Here is a 21393-nt window from a genome sequence, read left to right on the forward strand (position 1 = left end):
AAAAAGAGCCTCTGCCTCTTCACTACTGAGTTTCCCTTGAGGTTATGCTAATAAAATATAATAGACCCAAACAAAACAATAGGTTTTTTCCTACTTGGAGTAAACACATATAAAATTTCTTGGTGAGTATTTGTGTTATGTTGGTAGCTGGAGCCACTAACAAACATCAGTTTCCATTTTGCTTGGAGTGGTAAAACCAATCCATGAAAAAAGCTGACTATTTATCCTGTTAAAAGTAGTTACCAGACATTATCTCTTAGCAAAGTTTCAAATTCAAGCACATACTTGCAATGAAACAATCCTGTGGTCAACTGTGTCTTGGTGTTAGCCTGTGTTTCTGCATTTTTTTTCATTGAAAGCCAAAAGAAAACTTTACAAGGAAAAAATTTGGATAAAACATTAAATTCAAGAGGAACAGTTGTCTATGCTCATGTCCCTCCTAAGAGTGGTGCACCAAGGGTCAAGTCAGCAGCTGAGGTGTACAATGCCAAACGTGAACTGCTGTGCTGCACTGATAGTATCCCAACTTGCCTTGACTAAATATGCCACAATTAAACCTTAACAGACACAGGAATTACAATGGAACTCAGTGTAAAAAACAAGAGCTTTGTTGAATACAGACAAAGAAAAAAAATCACCAACATTATTTTTGCTCTTTGTGGGTTAGCATCTAACAACCATGAGAAAAATGCTTTCAGAAGTATGAGAGAAAATGCTTTTGACACTCAAGCTTACCTGAACAAGCAAGCATACTGTTTTAGGACAAACACCCAAAAAGCATTAGTAGATAATCTTTTGAATCAAAAACAAATAAAAACATACTTGTCAGTAAGGACAAGTTTAGATCATGTTGTGTGGTGGTGTGTGATGTAACGTTGTTTGATTTGGTCTGGTTCATCCTGAATAGTTCCCCCCTCTTTCCCTGGAGGTCCCCAATTTCTTGTCGTTATTTGTCTGTCACGTTTCCCCTCCCCTATCCATCAGATGTGTCTTGTTGTCCCCACCCCTGGCCTTTGTCCATCACTCGGCAGCCCTGCCTTTCCTTCTAGAACCTTCTCCCCAGGGTGTCGAGTGATTGGGCAGGGGCAGGGACCCCTCCCCAGTTTTTTGCTGATTTGTTGGTTTCATGCGTTCATCAACCTATGTATCAGTTTTTTCATACCCTCATTGGTTGTCATGTTGCCCCTCCCGGGCCCTCCCCCTTCCCTTATAATCTGTTACTTGCCCTCAGTTCGATGCTCAGTCCTTCTCCCTCCACCCTGCTTTTTCTCCCCCTTCGACCTTCCTTCAATAAACCTGCCAACCCTTCCTGAAGGCTGAGTCCCTCTTTCCTTGCCTGCGCCTCCCTGCGTTTGCCGCCCTCCTTCGCTCTCGTATCGTGGATCTCTTCGGGACCCATAGGCGCGATAGGAGCTCCGGGCTCCTCAAGCGCCCCTTCGTCGCTGATCGGGGCTGAACGTGAGCCGGGCAAACTCATCATCTCAGCACCGCAGCAGTTTGGCGCCCAACGCGTGGCGTGAAGACCCCTGCATCTGAGGCAGTCTGCGGATCCTGAACACCGTTCGGAGGACTGCATCTCGGAACAGGAGTCCCGCGACGCGCGGGTTGGATTGCTCTAATCCTTTGGGCGACTCACCGCTCTCCGTGTAGCACGCCCTCGTTTCGGGAGGTGCGGTGCTCCGGAGAGAAGAAGGCGACACCCTCTCAGCGCACCCTAAAGAGGCCGCCTTCGGCGCAGGCAGCTCCCGCTAGCAGCAGCCTTGGTTCGTCCCCCTGACGGGTGAGTCTCTTGGCTGTGTTGTACAGCCCACCACCTGACCTCACGGAAAACCTGGCATAGGCATCCCGGTCCTCTCCTCGGCCAGTGGGAGGGGGAGGTCAGGGTCAGTGGGGACCCCGTTTAGTTTTATTTTAGATTCCTTTTGATTTTCCTGTTGCTAGCGGTAGAGCGAGTGGCTGACCCCTGCGTATTCCATCTGCAAATATGGGTGCTAAACTGTCGGCCACTCAGAAAGGGGTTTTTTACCAAGTTGTGGGTACCCTGGGGGGTGGGAATTATAAGTTTAATAAAAGGGAAGTTAAAAGTTTAGTCCGCTGGCTGACCCGTACCTACCCTGATTTAAATGCTGAATCAGTCCTGGATCCCAGATTTCTGAGGCGGGTTCAATCCCGCCTTCAGAGAGAGATCCAAGCTGGCAGCAAATCTTTTCAGAGCCATTTTTGTTTAATATCCCTTTTGATTTCTGCCCTCGCTGCTAAACCCTCTTCCCGGACTCAGCCAGCGGACCCCCAGTTATACCCCAGTTCTCCCCGTCCCCATGCACCTGCCCTTCGTTCCTCGCGCCCGCCCTCCCGAACCGAGTCCCTGCGGGGAGCAGCCCGCGACAGCCCCGCGCCAGGGAGTCATCCGTCCCTGAGCTCCTCGCGGGCGACCCGGTCCCCGAGCCTCCGAAGGTCTGGCCAACCTCCGGAGGAGACTGTTCCTGCTCCCTCTTTCCGCACCCCCTCGACCCCAGTTGTTAAACCCAAAGTTCGTTTCAGTTCTCCGCGGTCCTCTCGCCAAGATGGCGTCAAATCATCCCAAAATGGAGGGGACCGCGTGTTCAATCCTAAAAAACCCCCTTCTCCTTCCCAGAGTTCCCCCACTCCTTCCCGAGCCCCCCCCCAAATCCCTTCCCTTCCCCTCTCGCGGGTTCCTCCCACGTCCCCTCCCCTTCCCCCGCCCCCTTCTCCTCCCCTTCCTCCCCCGCCTTCACCCCCTGCAACTCCTCCCCCTTCCCCTCCTCTCCCACCACCCCCCGCCTCCGCAACGACGTCATGGGGCCCCTCCCATAAGGGGAGGCACTTTGCTGCAGAACCCTCCCTCCAGTTCCCACGCCGGGACCCTCCCTCCCCCGCTCCCGGTTCCCACGCCCTCCCTTCCGGTTCCCACGCTCTGGGGGCTAGCGGGGGGGGGGTCCCGAGCCGAGGACCGGAGCTGTCTGCAGTCCCATCAGCAGCCCCGGTCGTTTTTCATCCCGCGGGAGATGGGACAACCCTGGCTCAATGGGTCCCCTTCTCTCATTCGTCCATGAAGGAGCTGTGCAAAGCACAGAAAGAGTTCGGGAGGGACTCCGAATATTTTCAGGGACTCCTTCAAGCCGTTCTGGCGGAGTCGGTCATTACACCTGCCGACCTCCGCCGAGTCTTCCGCTGCCTCCTCAATTCCACCGAGCAAGTGCTCTGGGAGGCAGCGTGGAGAAAGGAAGCCTTGAAGGTGCTCCCGTCCCTATGGGATTCCCCGAACTCCCGGACGAGTGCAGATGGAGAGGTCATTTCCATTGACCACATGCTTGGGACGGGGAACTGGAGTGACGGAGCAACCCAAGCCAGAGCCATACCCGTAGAAGTCCTGCAGCAAACTGCCCGGGCGGCTGAGAAAGCTTTCTTGGGGTTGCGAGCGGCCACACCCCAAGTCCCATATGCCAAAGTCCTGCAGGGTGCCGAGGAACCATTCCTCGAGTTTGTGGAGCGGCTCCGAAAGTCCATTAACTATCATGTTGAAGGAGAACACTTGCAAGCCGAGCTGTTAAAAGAGATGGCATTCCTCAATGCCAACTCGGCTTGCAAAGATGCAATCAACAGCCTCCCTCTGGAGCCAGCTCCCACCCTGCGGGACATGCTTTTGGTGTGTGGGAAAAAAGTATTAGTTCCATCAGGTACCGGACCACCACCTGCCGCAGCCGCCCGCCTGAGGACACCTTTCCGTCCCGCCGCCGCCGCCGTCGAGGAGCCCCCATTCACCACCGACGTCTGTCCCACTACCGCGCAACCGCTGCCACCAATGTCGACCCCGGTGCCCAAGCCTCCAGCCACACCGTGTCATCTGTGTGGGAAGCTGGGGCACTGGATGCCCGCATGCCCCCTCAAACAGCAGTTTTATGAGTTTAAAAAGTCCGTGCAGGGGACCCACGGGCAAACTGTTCAAAAAAACTAATTAAACAGCGCAGCGGCCCCCTGCGCCAGGACACAAATGCGGAGGCCTGTTCACACCATCCGTCCTGGCGGGAGAAGAGGGAGAACAGTGAGATAATGCCTCCAACTGGACTTGACCTTCATGCCGGACTGACACAAACACCACCCACTGATACTCATGCTCTTTCATCCTGTGTTTCCTCCCGTAGGTTGCAGCTTGCGGAACCATTACATCTCCGTTCCGCCGGTTTCCACCACGTTGCTGTCCTCCCGGAGGGCCTAACAAACTGGGAACGTCAAAGCCACAGTCTCCTCGTCTTAGGCGACACAAAGGCGACCCCACCAGATGTGAGTATTGTCCCGAGCCTGCTTCCCGCTGGCTCGGAACAAATCTCACTCATGCTGCACTGTGTCCACCCCCCGCTCTTCCTACCGAAGGGGCAAATAATAGCCCAATTCTTTATCGTGTCACCACCATATGCTGTTTCCGCTTTACCACCTCCGGAACTTCGGTCAGCAACCCAGGCTACAGACATTCCTACAGTAGCCTGGGCTCAAACTCTTGGGCATGAAAAGCCCAAACTTATTTGTAAACTAAAAAAGGGGGGAGAGCAAGTCGCTCTACGCGGCTTGCTGGACACAGGGGCAGACGTCACGGTTATTCCCTCTCGGGATTGGCCGTCGCGTTGGGAATTGCAAAGCGTCCCTGGCCACATCAGAGGTGTAGGAGGGCTTCAATTGGCGAAGCAATCGAAAGGCATCGTACAAATTACGGGGCCCGACGGACAATTGGCTTCTGTTCGTCCGTTTGTATTAGATTATACGGAACCCCTGTGGGGGAGGGATCTCTTGGCCCAGTGGGGAGCCCGAATTGACTTACCAGTGACTCCCCAGGTTTTTCGGGCAGCGACCACTGCTGAGCGCCCCACCTGGAAGCTGGATTGGCTTTCAGATGAACCAGTACAGGTGGCGCAGTGGCCGCTAAACAAACAAAAATTAGCGGCGCTCAACGAGCTCGTGCAGGAACAACTACAGAAAGGGCATTTAGTAGAGTCCATGTCGCCTTGGAACTCTCCCATCTTTGTCATCAAAAAGCCCAACAAAGACAAATGGCGACTCCTGCAGGACCTCCGTCGAATTAACGCAGTCATTAAAGATATGGGACCCCTCCAACCAGGGATGCCGTCCCCTGCGATGCTCCCTAAAGATTGGAATTTGGCAGTTGTTGACATAAAAGATTGTTTTTTCCAAATTCCTCTACACCCTGATGATGCGCCGCGCTTCGCCTTCACGGTTCCATCTATTAACCGTGAAGCCCCAGGCAAGCGCTACCATTGGACCGTATTGCCACAAGGCTTGAAATGCAGCCCGGTGATCTGCCAATGGTACGTCGCTTCCCTGCTGACCCCTGTTCGTGCAGCTGTGGAGTCAGCCATCATCCATCATTATATGGATGACATTTTGATTTGTGCGCCAGACGACGACCTGTTGGCTCATGCGCTTGACCTGACAACCGCTGCGTTGGTTGCTGCAGGGTTTGAGCTGGCGCAAGAAAAGATTCAAAGGATGCCACCCTGGCGGTACCTCGGCCTTGAAATTACCAAGCGGACCATTGTTCCGCAAAAATTGGCAATAAAAAATAATATCCAAAGCCTAGCAGATGCCCACCAACTGTGTGGTTCTTTAAATTGGGTGAGACCTTGGCTAGGTATTCCCACGGAAGACCTAGCCCCTCTCTTCAATTTGTTGAAAGGGGGAGAGGAGCTGAGTTCTCCTAGGACCCTCACCCCGGAGGCCAAAACCGCTCTGGAGAAAATTCAGAGTTTAATCTCGGCCAGGCAGGCCCACCGGTACCAACCGGGCCTGCCATTCCGTTTTATTGTTCTGGGGAAACTGCCACACCTTCACGGCATGCTCTTCCAGTGGGACGGAGTCATCGGGAAGAGCAAGGACCGCGGGGCGAAGGACCCCCTCTTGATCATAGAGTGGGTATTCCTGAGCCACCACAGGTCCAAGAGAATGACATCGCCACTGGAGCTGGTGGCTGACCTGATCCGGAAAGCGAGATCACGGATCAGGGAGCTGGCAGGTGAGGACTTGACGTGCATTCATCTTCCCATTAAATTCGGCACGGGCCACCTCAAATTAACAATGTTTGAGAACGTCCTTCAGACGAATGAACTTTTACAACTAGCTCTGGACAGCTACACGGGCCAAATTACGGTAGATCGGCCGGCCCACAAATTGTTTAATCAAGAATTTATTTTCACCATTAAGTCAGTACAGAGCAAGAGACCCCTCGATGCCCTGACCGTTTTTACTGACGCATCTGGAGCATCCCACAAGTCAGTGATGACTTGGCGGGACCCTCAAACTCAGCGGTGGGAGGCAGACATCTCTGTGGTAGAAGGATCGCCACAAGTGGCTGAGTTAGATGCAGTCGTCCGAGCTTTTGAGAGGTTCTCTGAGCCCTTCAATTTGGTAACTGATTCGGCATATGTAGCCGGTGTAGTGTCCAGAGCGGAGGGAGCAATCCTCCAGGACGTCTCGAACGTTCGTCTCTTCGAGCTACTCTCCAAAATTGTAAATTTAGTCTCCCACCGAGAGCAGCCCTTCTACGTAATGCACGTTAGGTCACACACCGATTTGCCGGGGTTCATTGCAGAGGGCAACAGGCGCGCTGATGCCCTTGCCGCTCCTGTTCAGGTAGCCCCGCTCCCTGATCGCTTCGGTCAGGCCAAACTAAGCCACCAGCTGTTCCACCAAAACGCGCCTGGCCTTGTTCGCCAGTTCAATCTGACGCGTGAACAAGCCAAAGCTATCGTGGCGACATGTCCCCAGTGCCAGTCCCACCAGCTTCCATCATTGGGCCTGGGGACAAATCCTAGAGGACTTTCAAGCTGCGAAGTGTGGCAAACAGATGTCACTCATGTTCCCTCCTTTGGCCGGTTGAGCTTTGTTCATGTCTCGATAGACACTTTCTCCGGCGCGGTATTCGCCTCCGCCCACACGGGAGAAAGGGCAGCAGATGTCGAAAAACACCTACTTCAGGCATTTGCTGTTCTGGGCATCCCTAGGCTGCTCAAAACTGATAATGGGCCTGCGTACAAGTCCAGGGAACTGCGCCAGTTCCTGCAGCAATGGGGAATAGAACATCGAACAGGCATCCCCTATTCCCCGACAGGCCAAGCCATGGTAGAGAGGGCTCACCAAAGCCTTAAGAAAATCTTAGAGCGACAGAAATCCACCACAAAGGTAGAGCCCCCTCACATCAGACTCTCAAAGGCGATGTTCACTTTGAATTTTTTGAACTGTTCCTTTGAGAGCCTGAACCCGCCCATGGTTAGACACTTCGGGAGCCACAACGCGCTGCAACCTACAGCCAAGCCTCCGGTCCTCATCAAGGACCCGGAGACTTGGCAGACCCAAGGACCCTTTGACTTGGTGACCTGGGGGAGAGGGTACGCTTGCGTCCTCACTCCTTCTGGTCCCAAGTGGGTGCCCTCAAAATGGGTTCGGCCTTTTGTGCCCAGGGAAGCGAAACACCGGACGAAAGAGCAACAAGTCCGTGTCGCCAGTTGGAGGCGCCGAAGAAAGCCCCCTGACCCCCTTCTTCCGCCTATCTGTTTTTTATTCAGTGATGAGCCAGAACCATTCGAATATTTAGTTCACGTTTCTTAAAACCCAGTTCTCCTTCCCTGATACTGCCTCTTTTTAGTTTTTCAGGTATGGCACGGCCCCAGACACACCCAGTTGCCACCTACCTCCTTTGGGCCACGCTCACCACCAGCTGCTCTGCATGGACTCTCCCCCAGCCGAAACCTAATGTTTGGCGGACCCTCGCGGAAGCCCTGGGGCAAGATCACCTTTGCCTGAACACGGCGGCAGCTGAAGACCCGATGGCGTCTTGCCTCGTGGGGATCCCGCTCCCCCCTTCCCAGCTTCCCTCCCCTTTCAATTATATTTACTCCTTCAGAACTACCCCGAAATCCCCCACTGCTTTTTGGAACGCCTGGAGAGACCACCTCCGCTTACAACCTACTCTTGAGGTGAACCCTCCAGAGCTCCATTTGCTCGGCTCTGCACTTGCCCCAGTTTGCCTCATTTTTCGATATATCCCCAGCCCCGGTAATCCTCTATATTTTAGAGAAGCCCCGGGTTCCCAACACCCCCCCTCTGCCTCACTCCGGTATCCACGCACTCTGACCCTGTTGAACCCCTCCAATGCCTCCTATCCCCCGAACCAATGGTGCAAACGTGTTGAAAAAATCCCTCCAGCCACCTCCCCGAATGACAAAGCAGTGACCCTTCCCCATGGTTTGTTCTTAATTTGCGGAAACCGAGCTTGGGCGGGAATCCCATCTAATCCTATCGGGGGACCATGTGCATTAGGCCGGCTGTCCCTGTTTACACCCAACCTGACCCATATTATCGATTGGCAGAATAAAAGCGCAAGCCTCAATTCGACCTTCGATTTAAAACGTATCAAAAGAGATTTAAAGAATTTAGATGAAGGCTGCGACTCTGTGATTGAACATTGGGACCGTACAAAAGCGACTGCCCTCACAGTTTTACTTCCTTGGGTAGCGATCGCGAAGTCACTAGGCGAATTGGGCCGCCTAGAGTGTTGGGTTGTAAAACAGGCCAATCTTACGTCAGCCGCCCTAACGGACCTCCTTTATGATGAGAAAGTCACGAGGCAAGCCACACTCCAAAACAGAGCCGCCATCGATTTCCTCCTCCTGTTACACCAGCACAAGTGCGAGGAGTTTGAAGGTCTCTGCTGCCTCAACCTCTCATCCAGGGCTGAAGACGCGAGAGTCTCCATTGAACGCATGCAAAATCATATTGAAAATATCAAAGCGCAAACTACCGACTGGCTGGGGGACATGTTCCGCGGGTGGGGGTTTTCAAACTGGGCAGTAGCCATCCTGAAACCGACCGTTTATTTATGTTTCTCACTTATACTTGTGTTACTCGCTGCCTCAATACTGTGGAAAGTACTGGAAAACTTTATTAACCGAGCCCTTTCCTCTCCGGAAGTCCTCCGACTCCGAGCGCCCTCCAACTCACCAGAAGAAAACTCTTGGGAAGACCCTGACGAAGAAGACAGTATGGGGCCCTTGGACCAAGAACTGTCTTATGAAGAAGGCCCTGAGGACAGCGAATTTGAACCTTGAGAACATGAACTCAGATACTTATAATAAGTTAGTCCCCCCGTCCCCCCTTTCCTTTTTTGTTGTTTGCGAAAGGGGGAGATGTGGTGGTGTGTGATGTAACGTTGTTTGATTTGGTCTGGTTCATCCTGAATAGTTCCCCCCTCTTTCCCTGGAGGTCCCCAATTTCTTGTCGTTATTTGTCTGTCACGTTTCCCCTCCCCTATCCATCAGATGTGTCTTGTTGTCCCCACCCCTGGCCTTTGTCCATCACTCGGCAGCCCTGCCTTTCCTTCTAGAACCTTCTCCCCAGGGTGTCGAGTGATTGGGCAGGGGCAGGGACCCCTCCCCAGTTTTTTGCTGATTTGTTGGTTTCATGCGTTCATCAACCTATGTATCAGTTTTTTCATACCCTCATTGGTTGTCATGTTGCCCCTCCCGGGCCCTCCCCCTTCCCTTATAATCTGTTACTTGCCCTCAGTTCGATGCTCAGTCCTTCTCCCTCCACCCTGCTTTTTCTCCCCCTTCGACCTTCCTTCAATAAACCTGCCAACCCTTCCTGAAGGCTGAGTCCCTCTTTCCTTGCCTGCGCCTCCCTGCGTTTGCCGCCCTCCTTCGCTCTCGTATCGTGGATCTCTTCGGGACCCATAGGCGCGATAGGAGCTCCGGGCTCCTCAAGCGCCCCTTCGTCGCTGATCGGGGCTGAACGTGAGCCGGGCAAACTCATCATCTCAGCACCGCAGCAATGTTGATTTTTGCATTAGTCCTGCTACAGCAAGTTTCTGCATGTTCTCCTATGCTCCCTCCCTAGGAAAAGTCAGGCCTGCTAGGACAACAGGCAGCCTGCAGCTAATTAGATAAATAGTCAAAGCTACCAACCACCTGCTTCCAGCACTCAAATCATTAACCTTTTCTGCTCAATTCATCTATCTGAAATGGTAAAACAAAACACCTGTTAAGATAGGGGGACACATAATATACCAAACACTAATTCTGTAAAGCTCATATAACCCATTCAAAAACCAGCTAACAATTAGTATTGCTGAATCACCCTTTCATCATTCTACTGTATTTCATATATTCTGGTCTACTAGTTAAAAGCTCAAAAGAGCAAGCGGAAAAGGGAAAACAAACAAAGCCAATAAAATATTCCATTCTTTTTCAACTCTTATGATTTTCTGTATGCAAGCAAACCAACCCAAGCAAAGCTCTGTCCTCATTCTGTCCCACATTATTCCAATGGACATCAATTAATACTACATCCTCTCTCAGTAATGCTATTGCTTATTTGAGGCAAATCTAAAATCTCTTAGAATCTCCTACACTTTTTAGTGCTGGAGAAAGTAATTTGGTTACCTCTCAATAAGAGAAAGAAACAAGAAATTCCCCAACAGATGGGAGGTGAATGTCACACGGCAGAAGCAGCAAGGATTCCGACTGCAGATCCCCAAATTAATTGCAACACAAAGTTCAGCTTCAGTAGTCCACTACTGGGCACAGTCTGCTTGGCTAAGTCATAAATGTTGTTCCAAGGACAAGAAAATACACACAGCCTACTGTTTGAGGTAATAAAAAAGCACACTACAACGTCTCAGACTGCTGCTGTTTCCAGCAGTTGCCCGCTATCTCACCACTGTTTGAATCACAAGTTCCTCAGGGGTTGTCACCAGCTCTGTGCTTTGGCAAACTCCACAGGGGCATTTTCCACCTGAAGGCATGCTGACTTACAAACTGTTAACATCCTGATTCCATTTACATTCCTCAAATTCACACACACACAGTCATGGATTTTATTCTTTCGCACACCACAACCCAAATGAGACTTTTGAAGTGTTTATTTTGTAGCCTGTTTTTTGAACAGTGAACAGAAAACCCTCCAATCCAGCAAGGATTAACTAGAGGCTAAGGTGCTAATCTGAAGTGTGAGTTAAATCAAGGAAGGAACTTGGTCACGAGAAATCATTGTCCCCATCCTGTTAAAAGAGGCAAGACATTTCAAATAGATTTCAACATGTTTTTTATGTACATGCTCATAATAGGAAAGCAAGCATAGTTTTGCTCAAATGTCTCCAATCCCTCAAAAAGTCTCTTCTTTAAAGCCCTTGATTAAGCAACAAAACAAACCCAAAACTTCTGACCCAAAACAGTGCCTGGATCTATCTGCTGTATCTGTCCCTGGTCTGGTCAAAGAGGGGGTCACCAGCACTAAAAGCCCAGGGGAACACCCCATCCCCACGGCAAGCATATAGCACAACAGCATGAGAAACACTAGGAAAGCCCAATTCTTCCTTTTGCTAATTTCATTAACTCTGTCTGGAGAGGTTTCTGAAAATTATACATTTTGACCAAGTCTGAGAGGAGGGGGAAGAACTGTTCTGGTTTTTAACTAGAGATGGATATTAGTAAAAGGTTCTTCACTCAGAGGGTGGTTGGACACTGGCACACAGCCTCCCCAGGGAAGTGGTCACAGCACCAAGCCTGGAAGAGTTCAAGAAACATTTGGACAAAGCTCTCAAGCACATGGTATGACTCTTGGTGTGGCCTGTGCAGGGCCAGGACTCGATGATCCTTATGGGTCCATTCCAGCTCTGGATCTTCTACAGTTCTATGATACCTGTGTTCCCATTTTTGGTTGACAAGGAGAAAGGTGAAAGCATTAGTCCATGAACTATCAGGAGAGCTCTACATTTTAAATCAGAAGTTTTCCTTGTTTACCCATATCACTGAAGTGTAATGGTTGATTGCATTTGTTTGCAAAGGAAAGTGTATCTTGTATGTTTAGCAATGAACTTAACTGATTTTCAATGTCTGTAAACACTGCCTGTGAAGCACCAGTGCTCCTGGAGCCTATATACCTGGGGACATGTAACTACAGCCTCAACAAAAAGTTCAAATACAGATACATGAAGTTATGAACTAGAGTTGGCCTCTCATGTCCTGGCCATATTTCTTCCATAAAATTGCAATCAAACATACATTTGTCCCCAATGATCTGGCTCAAGACATAAAGAGTATCTAAAGCTAATTAGCCACTAAAGCATCTGAGGCTTAATCAGCACTGCAGTAACCTCTCAAAGTATCAGATCATGTCGTACTTAAAGGAGTCCCAAATGTGTTCCTATCAAAACAGAAAAGATTTCTAGAATCACATTTAGAAGTTGATTTTAACAGTTTCTGTTCCTGTACTTTTTAAAAAACCTTTAAAAACATTCAATTAAAGTGCACACAAGTTTATAACCCAGGCTTTTGCAAATCTCTGCAAAATGCGGCCATGTAACACATGCATTCACAAGCAGTCCATAATCCTTTTATCTTCTAAATACTAAGCAATGGAAAGCACTCAGTTCTCAATGGTGTGCTTTTTCTGTGTTTTATAGCATCATGTCAACCAGCTTTTAACATTCTTTTTCACGGCAGACATGAGTGCAAGAAAAAGAACACACTCAAATGTAGCTAAAAATCTTCCACTAACATTTAAATCACAGAATTCTTCACCAACAGCTATGTCTTCCATCAGCTTAAGACACTAAAAGCATGGTTGACAATATTCAGTAAGTGTAAAAAGAAGAAAAAAAAATACTTACTAGATTGGAAAAGTTTTAAATAAAGACTTCAGTTTAAAAATAATTTTGTTCTAAGCCTATAAAATCCTTCTGCAGCATTTGGAAGCCATAGAGCATTTGGTGTCAGCTATGCTCTGTGGTAAAGCTTGACCAAATATATAAATGTGAAACTGGTATTGCTTAAGCTGAGAAAGGTTAACTAGTACAATGAACATTTTAAAAAAATCATTGCTTTGTAATATGGATGGGCACAGCTTACAAAAAAACCCTCTCAAATGCTAAAGTAGAAAACACATCTTGAAATTTTTGCCGAGAAAACCCAGAAGCTCAAAAAAAACCCCAAAAACTCGTGAACATAAGAGAAATATTCAGTATTCAGTGTTTTCAGCTAATTAATTTGTACACATCACACCGAAGATTAGAGCACTTCCTAAAAAAAAATAAAATATTTCTTTACAAAACAGAATGAGGTCCAAAACTAATTTTAAAGTTAATTTTGGTTAATGGTGTGTGATTGCTGAGATATTAATAGATCTCCTATATCTGTAAACATAAAATATTGTGCCTAAATGTATTCCAATCAAGGTTTTTATGAAGCAACTTCAGCAGTCACATAAGCTCCTCAGGTTGTTCTTAGAAAAGAAATGTGACTTTCAATTCTAGCTAATTGATTTACAGCCTCCACTCAAAACCAAGTAACTCCTATTGGCTGGGGAAGGAGTTTCTCTCACTATGAATATGGTATGAATCTTGAATACAAGCACTTTGCCAATCTGTAGGTGTGTGAGCCTTTCATCCTGGCAAAAAGCAAGGTTTTCACCAACATGATGTAGACTAGTTTAGAGAGTCTGAGCAAGGAGTATTGTTGGCAAGTCTTAAGGGAAATAGAAATCGAGTGTCCAACTTCCTCCCACCCAATGCATTTTGTTTTGCAGGTATTTTTACTTTAGAGAATCCAGGCCTTCCTTAGATTTCTTCAGTACAAGTGGGGAACAGCAGTACCCCTACCTACAATTCTCAATACTGCTTTGGTACCTTAAGTACTCCAACACAAACGCCCCAAGTCATGGCAACACTCTGTTTCTGTAAAATGCAATAGCCAGGCTCTGACACTCAGCTCAGAAACTTCCACCTGGGGTAAGTCATCTTCTCATGTTAAGAGGATGTATAAAATAAAGAGCTTTGAAATACTTATGTTTCCTCTCCTGGAAGTATATTACAGCTTAGATTGTATTGCATGAACAGTATAAACAACTCTAAATCACAGTCTACTTCTACACTGGAAATGTATTAGGAACAGCAAAAGGACTAATGCTGCATTTAAAAAAGTGATAATTCTGCATAGTGTGCAATTTTTCATTTTGCTCCATTTCAAAATGCATCATATAAATTACATTCATAAATGTTGGGAAAATAGAAAACAAAAAACAACAAAAAACCTTCTTCCAGGGTTATTTTCTTTTGCAAAGATTTCAAGCAGCAGAAAATTATTCTTATCTCTGAACAAGCTTTTGTATTTCTTAAATAACCTCCTTCTGTACTTAACACCAACACAGTTGCATTTGGTTAACAGAAATCCTGTATCATCCAAAGGCAGTCATGCCTTTTACTCTTCAATTTAATCCACTGAGAGCTTTAAACAACTTGCAATGTCTACAATCACAGTCCTCTTAAACAAACATCTCCACAAATTCTACGGGTTTTGATGCTCCTTCTAGCATGAAAGTGAGATGCCCCACACAGTGTTTATTCATGAATTGGTGAAAACTGTAGCAGGGACAGAACTGGAAGCCACATGGTGCTACTTCAGTGCTAAAAGCCCTCGCATCTCTGTCACAACTCATAGCTATCAGAAAGAAAAGGGTTGAACACACACTGGAGCATGCCTTAAAGTGAATGCAGCAACAAATATATCAGAGAATGTGTGTTAATGCTACATGCTCATTGTATATAGTAACAAAGATGATTATTCATAATGGTCAGGCTTTTTCTATAGCATGAGACAAGCTATGGACACCTCAAAAGCATAACCACATCTTTCCTCCCAGACATCATTCTGGCTGTTTTTATAAGCGAGCCACCAAATTCCTCTCCAAAATACTTCAACCAGAAGGAGAACTCCTTAAGGAAAAGCCAAAGTCCCCAAACACATGAGTAACTTATACCAGCACTTAGGAAAGGATTAAGCAAGGGAAAAGACAGCTAGGCTAGAAACACTCAAGAGTTTCTAAATCTTCAGAAGGCATCAGGAAAATTGGGTTATGTATCTGAGATGTAACAGTCAAGAAAAGAGTATCAGAGCACATAGAAATTAATGGAGCATGAAACTGAAGAGCAAAATAACATTATTTCAAATGAAGCAAGCTCCTCTAGCACATGCTCTTGGGCTTAATTCTCTTCATCAGTCTTACCAGATTTACTGTGGTTTACACAAGTTAAGGTTAGTAACTTACTTCTTGAATGTTTATTCTTGCTATTACCAACAACTAAGTTTTAAGAAAACTACTTTTGACTAAAATAAATGATAGCAGAAAATGTTACCTGATAACCTTCTGCAAATGAGAAAAAAAACCAACCAAACAAACAGAAATACCACAAACACAATAAGCAGAAGCACATAAATGAACCACAAAAAAACCAACCAACATCCCCCAAAACAAATAAATAGTGACATGTCTCTGGAAGAAATTTAATGATATTTTACTTATTTTTTTGCTATTTATACTTATTTATAATATGTTACATATATTACGTATTTATAATATGTTATTGTTTTGTTGTTTATATATATGTGTGTTAAGTAAACACACATATACATATACAGTTAACTCATCCATGTTGGTCACACTGACAGATGATCAGGTCCAAAACAAAGATATCATACTGAAACATTATCTGCAAAAAAAGAATGTGACTGACTTTTAAATAAATAGATCATTTTCTAAGTATTATTTTATTTTAAGGGAAAATAAAGTCAACTTCAAAAAATTGAACTTTCTAAAAGCTGCTAATTTCCTGGAATGCCCAGCAACTACTCTACAAAGCACAAGAGGTAGATCCATCACTAATCAAAACATTAGCCTTAATAATTTTTTTTTAAACTCCACCCACTTAATTATAGAGGGAATTCTTTACTGCTATTGCCTAACTCTTTAATCTTATTTTAAGATTAATCAACTGAGAATAAAATCTGCCCAGGGAACTCAATTCCCATCTATAAGCTAATGTTTTTAAACAACACTTTGCCCTCTCTACCATTACTCTAGTTCAGCAAGTTTAACTTTATTGATACTGAAGGAGACTATTCCTAAGAGCTATAAGAAAAAAAAACAAGCATAAAGATTGTACTGTCAGTCATCTTGTATCAGCTGTATACACATCTGCAAAGGTTCAGAGCATCTAGGAGTGGTTTTGCTCCTTTTTTAGAAGAAAACCAGACCAAAAAGGTTGTACCTACAGGACTTGTTGGGTTCTGGCACATTCTTTGGCCCATGCTACTAGTGAGTGATCAGCTTTTCACAGCCATTCTCTAACCACCAGTGGGAACACACTACCACTAGTTTGAATCAATGCATTTAAAAGTCATATATTCAAGCAATGTAGGAACTGTTGCAGTGGGCAGAGAATAAATACTATTCTCCATAACAGGCATAATACAATGTAACAGTTTCAGACTGATTTTTTTTTTAAAGAAGAATTTTACAGGGCTGGGTATTAATTTTTTTGCTCCAAGCATGTTTGCTTTGACAACACACATGCACACTACATGTTTATTTTGTTAGTCAATTCAGAAAAAAAAAGATTTCCATAGTTACCAACAAGCTGCTGTAACAGGATATAATGGCAGTTCATTTTCTATCACCCAAACTTCATGCATTGCATTTTTGCTGTAACAAATTAAGAACTATTTGGGAGAAGTTGTTCTTCTTGAAGAGACAATGTGTTTCCCTTGTGTTTAATGCACCAATACGAAAAATCAGAAACAACTACAGAAGATGTCATTCTCCATGGCTGGGAACTGCCAGGATCTGAGACTAGAGCATGAATGCTACAGGAAAAGAACAAGTATAGGGAGATGTAAGGATAAAAAAGAATAAATCCAGGCTACGAGTAACATCAGGTTCAGGAACAGAGCAGCAACAGAAACATGTTCTTCAAAGAAATATTTTTGGTCATTTGCTTTCAGTTAGGCCCTCTTTCTTAACTAACTCTATTCTCCTGGCTGGGACACACACCATACCACATCATTTCTGGCACGGGATGAGTAAAATAGAAGGATGGCCACAACTGAGCTGGAAAGTATCTTGTCATCAGTTCTGCTGGCCAACACACACTAACTGCTGGAAGTATTCTGGGAATAGTTTGCCTTTTTGATTTTTTTTTTTTTTTTTTTGGCAACAGAGAAGGAAAGGCCTAAGCCATTCTGGTCACCAAGTGCAACACCAGCAGCCAGAAAGTGAAGCACTCTCAGGGGTGAAGGAAATTTCTGCTGTGCCACCTACAGCAGGCAAGTGGTTTCTGTTCCAGGTTATGTCTCTGAGATCCTGTTAGTAACTCCAGCATTGCAAACAGGTAGCTTATATCCAGCTTCTCTCTCCTCTTTCCATTCCCAAGAACTATGTGTTTCTAACCACAATGGATTTCAACAGCCAGTCCATCCCCAGAGCACCACACTAAACAAATGGCTGCACAAATAGCCAAACTTGTGTACTAAATGTAAAATCTACAAGACACACACCACAGTATTTCTTTATACTGGGCAGCTGTATGTGTACAGTTTTTCCGGTTACTCTCACCATAACTACACTTCTGCAGAAATTGGAGGCAAAATCACTACCATGTCATTTTGTTTGACATCAATGGAATGGTACTGAGTAATAAAACATTCTTCACAAGACTTCTGTTATAGGCTAATCAACTAATCTTCCAAGAAAATGCACAGTGAAATAGCTGGTTTTAAGTATATTACCCTTTACAAAGAATCACAGAATTGGTAGAGTTGGAAGGGACTTCTGGACATCATCTTGTCCAACCCTCTGCCAAAGCAGGGTAACCCAGAGCAGGTGACACAGGGACATGTCCAGGTGGGTTTGGAATGTCTCCGGAGAGAGACTCCATGACCCCCTTGGCCAGTCTGTTCCAGTGCTCTGACACCCTCAACATAAAGAACTTCTTTCTCATGTTAAGGTACTTCTTGTTAAGGTACTTCTTGTTAAGGTACTTCTTCTCATTTAATTTATGGCCACTGCTGCCCACCACTGAAAAGCAGGTGCCAGTTATGCCATATTTAAGTAGGTGAAAAATGAAACAACCTAACATTTCATATATTAAAAAGCAAATAACAAAACCAAAAGCGCAGTCAATTCTTCAGAAGACTATTACAACATTGTCTTAAAAAGTGATATAAAAGTCCCTATATGGGTCAGCAGTTCCCCTAAATAAGTGCAGTGATAATCACTTGCAAGTTATTGCTATTTTTTAAAATTCCAGTCTATCTTACAAATCCATTCTAGAGAATTCACCATTGTAACATAAACTCAGCACATTTATTGCTCTAAAACACAAAATTACTTCTAGATTGAAAACACAGAGCTTTAAGACACGCAATACTCACTGATAGTTAAAAATAAAAATCTTTGTAAGGAAACAACTTACTTGATTGAGTTTCTGAAGTGGTCCTCAGCAGGATTTTTTACTGTACAACTGTTCAGCAACCATAAATCTGCTTCATCAGAGTTATCTACAAAATAGAAAGAAACAAACTTGTGTTAAGAATTATTAAACCTGCCAACTCCTAACTTATATAATATTTTAAAAAAACCCAAACTGAGCCATTAACAATAAGTTGGCTATTTGCAAGATTACTTTATATTCAATTACATTCTTGGAAGAGGTTTTTTGTTTCTCTTTGTTTTGTGTTAGAATAAAAAGAGACACATGAGCATTTCCATTGTAATTTCTTTTTAATTTTTTGCCAATGGGGAATGAATTGTTAACTCATTTACCAACTGAGAAGCCACTAGGTTGCACATCATGGAAAACAAAGGTAAAAAGAATGGTCACAACTCCCAGAAAAGTCTTGCGTAGACAAAGGCAAAATTAAGTGGTCAACAAAAGCAGGTTTCACTAAGAAAACAAAATCCCTGCTTCAGCTCCACTGTGAATTAATACTACAAAAGAAACAAATCACAATTCATAACATGTAAACCTCTACCAAAGAGAAAAGTCAATGTAGCTGGTTTGGAAAGAAACAGACATATTTCTAGTTTTGGTTATATCTTAGTTATGGTATAATTATAGCTCAGCAATTTTCAGACAAAAGATATTCAAGCAACCAGTATCTATCTCCATTCAGATAAGAATACTATTTTTTTCAGGATCCAAATATTTCTGTATGTTCAGAGCCTTTGATATCTAAATTCATTAACAGAACTGAATCCCAGAGTTATCTGCAGAAGCACATATACAAACCGTAATCCTGTAAAACATGGCCTATAGTACAAAATGACTAGCATAGTCATTATCCTTGTGAAGTTAGAGCTTCTTTTTTTTTAACAAAAGAATAAAGATAATCTATCTCAAATATTTTAGTGCTTTAGCATTCATCAGAATAGCTTGTATCAGTTTGGATAAGAAAATTCACGTCACTCGCTACTATTCAGTACATGTAGCAGTGAAGTATTGACTGATGTAACTTTAAATAACATAAGCCAGTGAGCAATGAATACAGGTAAAACATAATTTTTAGGATGCCTTACTTGATCTGATGTCCTGCTAAAGAAGGAGAAAGCTGACATAGGCATATTTATACATGCACCCATCATGAATGCATCCATACAGGCATGAATATCCGTTTCCTCCATGCACACACACTTATGACAAAATGCTAAAATTGAAAAAGCTTTCTGTCTCATTGACATTTTCTTCAAAGAAATAATCATTTACAATTAATTATCAGTCACTTAACCTAGGAAGCAGGTAAATTGAAAATAATACATAAAATGCAACTAATGCTAAATAAGAGAAAACATTCAGGGGGGTTCTAATCATTGTTGACCAATATTACACTATTCATTTGGCTAAAACACAACTTCCTTTCACAACAGGGAAAGACCACAAAGCAGTCACCTAAACAACAATCAGACCTTTAGCTTCTTTAAACAAAACAAATATCTGACCCTATCAGGTTGGGAAAGAGCACTCAGTTTTTCAGCCTACATAGAAGTCAAAAAAAAAATGCAACAAGACAAAGAACCTCTCCGGCATGAAAACTACATTTTTAGACTAATGAACAGACCCATTTACTATTAGAAATATAATCAGAGGTTAAAAAAACAGATTAGGAGTTATGTACAGACAAGCAAAAAAACAGTTTCAATGTCAGAAAAAGAGTGATCTCTTGGCCTAGTCAGATGTACCAAGTATGAAAAGAAACACATTTTAAAAGTAGTTTTCCAGTCACACAGCCAAACCCTCGTATTTCTTATTCTTTTCAGCAGCATAAAATGATTATAAATTCAGCCCCACACCCATAACACACCCACCTGAGAATTAGGGGTGAGAGACACACACACACACACACACACACTAAAGAGAGAGAGGCCAAAATTTAAGTGAGACATTACATTTAACAGACAACAGTTCAGTTGCAGTAGCACTCATTCACCACTGTAAAGCACAACCATTTTCAAGAGATGCCTTTATTCAGAGGAGAGATGCCTTAATACAGAGAACACCAGTTCTGGGCTTGGTCCCAGTTCCTTCTTGTACCATGGTTTCCAGGTGTGTAGGAAGAGACAACACTGTGGCAACACTTCTCCCCTAAAGCCAAAATCAAACCCTCTCTTCAAAACAGCCTTGGAAAAAGCACCACATTTAAGTTTAGAAATACACATAAATTCATTCCTTAACAGGTTTCAGATTCTTCTGCAGAACAGAAGATAAAAAGCACAGGCTATTACAGAATAAAATCTCCTGAGCAGTTTTGGGAAAAGGAACCTCATTCATGTACGTATCTAAAAATCATTTAAGGAACATAAAAGTGCAGCTGAGGTTTGTCCTCCTCTTACAGCAACAGTAGTGTTTTATCATATTTAGTTGTTCTATTTCTGCCTTTATTTTTAGATTTTTTTTTCTAATTATTTTTTATGATCTATCATATTAATATAGGTACATACAAGTTTTGATTATGCATATATATAAACATACAGACACGCACTCATGAGTTATATTCATTTATTAAGTGTCTATAACATAACTCTTCAAAATGATAGCTGAATTTTCTTCGTACTTTTCTGCCCTATTCATACTTGAAATAATTGCATGCACTGTAAACTCACCACAGACTACTGCATTTTTTCAATAAAATTTCAGTTAAAAAAAAAAAAACTGCCAATGGGGCCTTTTTGTATCAGGTTGCAGGAAGATGTGAACATTTGCAACATTGTGGGAATAACTTGTCAGCAGTCACATTTTGCTTTGCAAGGCCTTGATGGATGTGTGGAAACAAACATGGACCAAAAGAGCAGACTGGGCTTGGCATGTATAAACAACATCTTCTGGCTTCATAATTACTAAATATTAAGCAACACTGGGGTAATAATCCTTTATTCAGGGCATGGAGACTGGAGCAACTGGCTACCTATATATATATATATATATACACACATCGGTATATGCATGTGTATATGTGTGTATTTATATATATTTTTTGCATATAT

General features: G+C 44.3%; 2 protein-coding genes across 2 annotated transcripts in view; one reads left to right on the forward strand and one right to left on the reverse strand.

Moving 5' to 3' along the window:
• Nucleotides 1-21393, reverse strand: part of CDKAL1 (CDK5 regulatory subunit associated protein 1 like 1) — a 387536-nt gene that overhangs the window by 302361 nt on the left and 63782 nt on the right. The window contains exon 5 of the mRNA XM_066558021.1: nt 18329-18413. Coding sequence (XP_066414118.1) covers nt 18329-18413 — 85 coding nt within the window. The remainder of the gene's footprint in view (nt 1-18328; nt 18414-21393) is intronic.
• LOC136556224 (uncharacterized) lies at nt 860-9134 on the forward strand. The gene is made up of 2 exons (XM_066549279.1): nt 860-1780; nt 7673-9134. The coding sequence occupies exon 2, from the start codon at nt 7683-7685 to the stop codon at nt 9132-9134; it is 1452 nt and encodes a 483-aa protein (XP_066405376.1). The 5' UTR covers nt 860-1780; nt 7673-7682.

Source organism: Molothrus aeneus, chromosome 1 (genome assembly GCF_037042795.1).
Source record: "Molothrus aeneus isolate 106 chromosome 1, BPBGC_Maene_1.0, whole genome shotgun sequence".
In the NCBI taxonomy this organism is placed as follows: Eukaryota; Metazoa; Chordata; class Aves; order Passeriformes; family Icteridae; genus Molothrus; species Molothrus aeneus.